General features: G+C 46.3%; 1 protein-coding gene across 1 annotated transcript; it reads left to right on the top strand.

The window, feature by feature from the left end:
* Positions 1–431: 431 nt before the first annotated feature.
* On the top strand, positions 432–7,531 carry LOC114087721 (carbonyl reductase [NADPH] 3). The gene is made up of 3 exons (XM_027929289.2): positions 432–744; positions 2,110–2,217; positions 6,734–7,531. Exons 1-3 carry the CDS (start codon positions 456–458, stop codon positions 7,168–7,170), a joined length of 834 nt encoding a protein of 277 aa, XP_027785090.1. The 5' UTR covers positions 432–455; the 3' UTR covers positions 7,171–7,531.
* Positions 7,532–7,831: the final 300 nt, after the last annotated feature.

Here is a 7,831-nt window from a genome sequence, read left to right as displayed (position 1 = left end):
GCGAACATTTTCATTTTGCAATGGATAATGGGCTCACGCCCAAGAAAATTACTCAGCACTTGTTTTTCTGTCTTTGGAGTACTCCCGAAATAGTTGCTTCGGTCCAGCTGCTAAGAACCCGTAGCTCGCTACTGACCCATCGCCGACCGGTGTGGCTTAGAGGAGAGCAGTCTCGCAGATCGCCTCTCATTTCAGAGCCTGGATCAAAACCCCAGCGCCGGGAGGAGGCGGACCCGCAAGCTGGGGCGTTACGAAACCTTCGGGATCAGACAGCCCCTCCTCAGAGGGGAGGGACCGGCTCCGGGGGCCTTGTTCTCTAGGAGTCGCAGCACTGGACCCCAGATCTTAGATCTGCGCCTCTACTCCGACCCTGGCCCGGCTCCGCAGCGCGCACCCGGGGTGGTCCGCTGTCAGGTCCGCTCTCCACACAGGTGTCCCGCGCTGTCCACCCGGCCATGTCGTCCTGCAGCCGCGTGGCCCTGGTCACCGGAGCCAACAAGGGCATAGGCTTCGCCATCGCCCGTGAACTGTGCAGGCAATTCTCGGGGGACGTGGTGCTCACCGCACGCGACGAAGCGCGGGGCCGGGCAGCGGTGCAGCAGCTGCAGGCCGAGGGCCTGAGCCCGCGCTTCCACCAGCTGGACATCGACGACCTACAGAGCATCCGCGCCTTGCGCGACTTCCTGCGCAAGGAGTACGGGGGTCTCAACGTTCTGGTCAACAACGCGGGCATCGCCTTCAAGAGTAGGTGCGGGGCTTGGAGGGAGAACTCCCCGAGGCGCTCCGAGGGTACCGGCGACAAGCCGCAGGCGCCCCCACTGTCCACTACTGTGATCTGGGAGGGCGGTGCCAGCCCCTGGGGATGCGCTCAGCTCCCCCTTGCAGGGCGGTTATTCGCTTTCCTGGATTGGGGAGCTCTGACACCGCGCGCCCTGCCTGCCCTGCCGGCACGCCGGCCTGTGCAAGCCCGTGCGCCGCCCAGGGGCCGCCCAGAACTTTCAGCTATGGCTGTTTGTAGGAAAACCGGCCTCCGGGGAGGGAGCCACGCCTTGCTAAACTCATCAGCTTTCCGTCCACTGCAAGAACCATTTTCTCTGCTAAGGGTCTCCAAAATCACTTGGCTTTCGCTTTCCCTGTGAAACAAGGGCGCATTCATAGATGCCAGGAGACATCTGCCCAGGACAGGAAATGAGTCGCTAAGACACAATTAGCGCGCACTTGCACATTAGTGGATTTCATAGTTTGTTTAATGGAGAGCTTTGATAGGCTCTGGCCAAAGGGAAGCGAGCCTGGTTCCCGCCCCCAGGGAGCTAATGTTTGGTATAAAAAATGCAAATATGGCTTTTAAGAAGCATCTTCCTTTAGGGGAAGAAATCAAGGAAATTATTTATTCCAGCAATTTGTCAATGAAGAAAGTTACTGAGTTGCCATGATCCAGGAGTATAAAGAAACAGGCCAGCTTCACTTACAATGAGGGGGGAAGAGAAGCCTGAGGCAGGAAGAGGGAAAGAACCGATTGTGCAGAAGTAGCTCTGCGTTTGGCCCTGGGCACGCTCTGCCACGGACCCAAGTCTTCCTCTCACCAGCACCTCCAACTCAGCCTCTAGGCTTTGGGGAGCTGCGAACCGGGAATTGACAGCCTCAGGAGTAGACTACCGCAGTTGGCTGAGGGATTGGTGAATAAAAACCCGGCTTCCTAGACAAGAGGTCTAGATATAGCCCTTATGCGCGGTACCCGCAAACCTGGGCACAAACTGGGTGCCCAGGCTCCACACCTGCTGAATCAAAATCTGCATTTTAACACAAATCCCAGGTATCTCCTGTGCCTATCAAGTTTGAGAAGCAGCAGCAAAGCCAGGGGTCTGGAAGTGGGGCGGGAAGCCCAGAAGCTGCAGCATTACCAATGAGAGACTCCCTGGGTGTGGCCCCAAAAGCTGTTTTCACAGGCCCTGCAGGGGATTCCCATGCACATTGAAGTTTGAGAACCAACCACGAGAGATTTTAAAAATTAGCTTCTCTTTTAATTAGTTGTTAGGCAATAGAATCCATGTTCTCATGAGTGTGTATGTGGGGGGTGACTTTTTCTTTGTTTCTTTGTCTTTTTGAAAGTGGATGATCCAACACCCTTTGACATTCAAGCTGAGATGACCCTGAGGACAAACTTTTTTGCTACTAGAAATGTCTGTACTGAATTACTGCCCATAATGAAGCCTCATGGTAAGTCCAGGGGATGGACTGTCAGGTTGTGTTCCTTAGGAGGGAATAAGCCATGAGCCCTCTGGACTGGCCCCGAGCAATTACCCAGGGCTGCTGCTGTTTCTTTTCTTTCTTCCTCTTTTTTTTTTTTTTGGTGGTGCTGGGAATTGAACCAAGAGCTTCCCACATGCTGGCAAGCTCTCTATCACTGAGCTACATTCCCAGACTCTGCTGTTTCTTTGTAAGGGGGTGGGGGAAGGGAGATTGAAGATTGTCCTAATTTCTCAAGTGTCTGGCTCCTTGCTTGAACATTTCGGCTTTCAAAGAATTGTATGACAGACCACAATGCTCTTGGGATCCAGATCACATGATCTTCAACCCTCATGGACAAAATGTCACAAGTCCCCAAAGGCTTTTCAGTGAATCTCCTCCTCCCCAAGGATGTGCCCACACCTGGCTTGTATGGGGGACCTGCAGGATGGTGTCTGCTCTGGCATTGTGACTTTCCCTATGTTCCTTTCTTACTCCCAATTTTGCAAGCTGATTGAGAAAATCTGAAATAATTTTTCTTTATTAGTAAATACAAAGCCAGGTGTGGTGGCACATGTCTGTAATCCCAGAAGCTCAGGAGGTTGAGGCAAGAGAATGGCAAGTTCAAAGACAGCCTCAGCAACAGTGAGATGCTAAGCAACTCAGTGAGAGCCTGTCTCTAAATAAAATACAAAACAGGGCTGGGGATGCAGCTCAGTGGTCCAGTACCCCTGAGTTCAATCCCTAGTATGCCCCACCCCACACACACACACACAAAAAAAAGTTACCTGTGATTCTGAGAAGGATTGTGTGGTTTATTAGAAATGTGATTTTGAATAGGATTATCTCTGAATGCAAGCATTTTTAAGTCTAAATAGGTATACGGTGAAAGGCACACTTCTGCTCCCTACCCACTCACTCCCAAGCTCCACAGGGATTGATTTTCTTTATCAGTTTCTTAATGGACTGGGATCATAGAAAGCCTGCAGACAGAGTTGTAGGTTCTGGTCATAGGAAGCCTTTGGTCCAGGTGCATGGAGCTGGTGAGTGCCCAGAGGCCAGGAGATGGAGTTTACAAATATAAACCTAAGTAAATAAAAATGTATATTTTCAAAACTCCCTTTTTAACACAAATGGTGAAGATTAGCACAGTATTTGCCACCTTAATTTTTTTTTTTTTTTTAAGATTTAATCTTGCAACATTTCCCAGGTTGGCCTAGTCTTCTGGGCTCAGTGATCCTCCTGCCTCAGCCTCCCAAATACCTGGGACTACAGACCCATGCTACCACACTCAATGTAAATCTTGCTTTATGTTTGCTTTACACCTCTGGGGCTCTTCCCAGATTAGAACAGAACGTTTTCTGTTTTTCCACTGCAGGGCTATCTTTTACCAAGTTATCAGGAAGTCTTCTCCCTGCTGAATTTTACAGTCATAAAATTTAAGAGCTGAAAATTGCTGATGAAGCCTTGCGTTGCTTCACCTCCACTTTCCTGAGAGGGGAATTGGAGCCAAAAGAACTGAACACACACACACACACACACACGTATTCATGGATTTGGAAAATGTCTCCTAGTTTCTTGATTTCACTACTCAATCAAATTAGAATAACTTGTGCTAGTGAAATAGGAATTAGAGTGTCAAATGATTATAAACCAAGCCATTTTGAAAGACAGTGAAAGACTCGGGGGAGAATGGGGTTTGAGAATTAATCCAGAGCAGGTGAATATCTATCTTTAGTCAGTTTCCAAAGTTGAAATCTCTAGTTTACAAAATGCTAATATTTGTGATTTTTAGTAAACCTGGTGTTTACCAGAAGGGAAATATTGAGCATTGCTGCTTCCTAATGTCTCTTTGTTTAGCTCTAAAATGCATTTAAAATTTTAAAAAGCCTTTGGTTTGCTTGTTTGATTCTGAGTAAATTGGCTAAGCAACCTTTGAGCCACTAGAGGGAGCTACTTGCCCACTCCTTCTAGAATGAGGCTGTTTCAGGACCAACAGGGTCACCTGGACTTCAGATGAGGGTGGGGTGCAGTTCTCCTCAGAATTAGACCCATCTGTTGACTAGGTTCCTACATTATCACCCAGCCTCTCTCAAAGGTATTCCCTTAGATCAAAGAGGACCCCTCTTCTGTAGAAGGGTTTGCATTTCCTGGAAGGCTTTGAGTAGCTCCTGTAGTTTGTTTCTTTTCTTTCTTCCTTCCCCTGTAAATGTCATTCCTCGAGCAGCCAAGTATAGAGAACAAAGCTGTATAGAAAGCAATGAGGAATTCATCACCAATGTAGTATTCTTGCCAAAAATATTGAAATAAATTTAGTTATAAGAAAATCAGACCAATCCAAACTGGGGGAAATACTACAAAATAATGAACTGGAATCTTCAAAAGAAAGGTCATTATCGACTAATCTAGATGAAAATGGATTAAAAAGATATGACAATTGCAGGGGCTGGGGCTGGGGCTCAGTGGTGTAGCACTTGCCTAGCACGTGTGAGGCCCTGCATTTGATCTTCAGCACCACATAAAAATAAATAAATAAAATAAAGGTATTGTGTTCATCTACAACTAAAAAAAAAACTTAGAGCGATGACAACTACATGCAGTCCAAAATCCCACATTGTATCTTGGATTAAAACAAACAAAAAATATAAAGCAGCATTATATGGAATGGCTGGGGACATCTGAACACGCATGCCACTGGAGATAACAGGGTTGTACAACAGTGTGAGTGCAATCATGCTATGCTTCTGGTGGGGAAGGCCTGTTACCACACAGTCAGGCTCTGTACCTCTGGTTCTATAGGTGGGGATTCAACAACGAAGGACTGAGAATATTTGCAATTTGTAAAACATAGTATCTGTATTGAAACTGTTCAGACCTTTTTTCCTTGTCATTATTCCCAAATAATACAATGATTTACATAGCATTTACATCGTATTGGGGGTTATGAATAAGCTAGAGACCACTTAAAGCCTATGGTAGAATCTGTTAAGTTATCTGCAAATACTATGCATTTTATAGATGGGACTTGAGCATATGTATATTTGGTATCTGCCGGGCCCTGGAACCAATCCCACATCAACACAAGAATCACTTAAACACTAAAATATTTGAGGAGAGAGTTTAAATTTCTGCAACATGGAGAAAAGGAGGGAGGGAGAAAGAAAAATGGGGCAAAATGTTAATCATCAGTGAACTTAGGTGAAAATGTATGTATGGGCTTTGCTGAACATTTTGCAACTTCTCATTAGTTTTCAAAATTTAGGAAAGAAGTATGTATCACCATAAAAAATGAGGGAGGGAAAGAATGAAAGACAGACTGAAGAATCACACATACCTGTAGGATGAGTGTGATGTTGGTGTTCAAGGAGAGACTGAGGGTATCTCCATAAACAGGGCCTTCAAAGAGGTCCACCCCGCCCCAAATGTGCACCTGGGGTGGATGCCACTGATGTAGAGAATGTGAATTCAGAACAGCATGTAAGAAAATAACTGCCAAGTTGGGCATGGTGACACATACCTGTAACCCCAGCCATTTGGGAGGCTGAAACAGGAGGATCACAAATAGCCTCAGCAATTTAGGCTATTTAGCAACTTAGCAAGACCCTGTCTCAAAACAAAAAATAAAAAGGACTGGGGATGTAGCTCAGTGGTAAAACACCCCTGGGTTCAATCCCTGGTACCAAGAAATAAAAATAAAAAATAAATAAAGAAAATAACACTCCAAGATAAGTGGATTTGGATGGTGGATAAGATGTGCAAATTCGTGTTGGCTGGTTTTCGGGTTTCCAGCAATGCTTCAGATTATTGTATGGGTGCTGGCCTACATATCGGCTTTCATGGGCACAACTGTCTCTTTAACAGTTGTGAATTATAATCAACATGAATATTAATTCATATTAGTTTAATGACTCATACCATATTATTATTAACTAGAGACTAACAATTAATCAGAAATCAGGTCCAGGATGAAGAATCAACCTGCTCCACTTGTGGACATTCCTGGCACTAAGGATAGTGGTATTCCCTGCCATCACTTGATCCTGATTTAGGTACCCAGGGTAGAAGTGACTGCCCGTGGCCCTAGAAATGTGCCAACTGAGGGCACTGGGAGCTGAGATGCAGAATGAGGGTACTGTCCCTCAGAAAGCAGGCTCTTGCAGCATATGTGTCGAAGGAAGCTGTTGTATAAAATTGTCCAGTGAGTCTGCTACAGATGACAGTTCCACCATTTCATGGAGAATTGCTGCAGAAGGGAAAACCTATTCTTGATGGAGCTGTGTTTTTTCTTCCCTTTGGGAGAACAGGAGCCCAAATAAATGTAGAACCACACACACACACACACACACACACACACTGCCCCGCCCCCACACAGATTTTATGCCTTCTAGAGTTGCTTTTTGATGTTTTTCAGCCATTAAACCTGCACCATGCCTCAGTTGTTGCTGGGTATCTTCAGCTGACCAGTGCTGCTTTGTGATGTGCTTCCATTTCTATTCCTCTGTTCCAGGGAGAGTGGTGAATATCAGCAGTTTACAGGGTTCGAAAGCTCTGGAAAACTGCAGTGAGGATCTACAGGAAAAGTTCCGATGCGACACACTTACCGAGGGGGATCTGGTGGACCTCATGAAAAAGTTTGTGGAGGACACAAGAAATGAGGTACACGAGAGGGAAGGCTGGCCCAATTCGGCTTATGGGGTGTCCAAGTTGGGGGTCACAGTCTTATCGAGAATCCTGGCCCGGCGGTTGGATGAAAAGAGAAAAGCCGATCGGATTCTGCTTAATGCCTGCTGCCCTGGATGGGTGAAGCCAGACATGGCCGGGGACCAAGGCTCCAGGACGGTGGAGGAGGGAGCAGAGACCCCTGTCTATTTGGCCCTCCTGCCTCCAGATGCCATTGAGCCACAAGGCCAGCTAGTCCGTGACAAAGTCGTGCAAAACTGGTGAACATCTGCTTCATGGCTTGATGTTTAATAAATGTTGGTGGAAGGAACAAGTGAATTCAGATGTGGTCGGATTCTATTTCTGTGGTTGAGAAGAAATGTCCACTAGAATCTCCCTGGGAGAAAGATGTCTCCAGCCCTGGAGCAGAGCCATTTTGCCATCTGTAGCCTGAAAGAAAAGGACATATCAGATTTTAGCAGGCATTGTGATTACATGGGGAACTGGTAGGCATATCACTGTTCCCACCCTATAGTTTCTGATCCAGTAGGCCTAGGGTAGGCCCCAAATTTGCATTTCTAACAAGTTCCTAGTAATGCTGCTGCTGCGGCCAGTCCTGGGTCAGCAGGTTGAGAACCATGATATAATGGTCTTAAGAGCTGAGGAGTCCATCTTGGCCATTTTCCAAGCCATTCCTTGCTGTTTCTAGTTTGTTGATTCTGAAGGGTCATAATTTATCCTGTTTCCCTAGCTCTGCAAACTTCCTTTTGTATTTCATTCTGTCTTGCTGTATTTGAGTCTATTTTTATTGGTTCTGTCAAAAGGCAAAATTACAACAAATTTGAAGATCTAAATTGACTTTTATTTATAATTCTCGAGTGGGGCAACATCTCATCCCATAAAATAGTGAGTGTTCTGATGAGCCGAGCCCAGGATGGGAAAGAAC

Source organism: Marmota flaviventris, chromosome 8 (assembly GCF_047511675.1).
Source record: "Marmota flaviventris isolate mMarFla1 chromosome 8, mMarFla1.hap1, whole genome shotgun sequence".
NCBI classification, from domain to species: domain Eukaryota; kingdom Metazoa; phylum Chordata; class Mammalia; order Rodentia; family Sciuridae; genus Marmota; species Marmota flaviventris.
Note: the sequence above shows the minus strand (reverse complement) of the source record. Positions and strands in the feature narration are given on the sequence as shown.

What these genes read in the sequence shown, in the direction of transcription:
- LOC114087721 (XM_027929289.2), top strand. Translation starts at nt 456, where the DNA reads ATGTCGTCCTGCAGCCGCGTGGCCCTGGTCACCGGAGCCAACAAGGGC. An exon ending in CGCGGGCATCGCCTTCAAGA is followed by an intron (nt 745 to 2,109) that starts GTAGGTGCGGGG and finishes TCTTTTTGAAAG; the next exon opens with TGGATGATCCAACACCCTTT. An exon ending in GCCCATAATGAAGCCTCATG is followed by an intron (nt 2,218 to 6,733) that starts GTAAGTCCAGGG and finishes CCTCTGTTCCAG; the next exon opens with GGAGAGTGGTGAATATCAGC.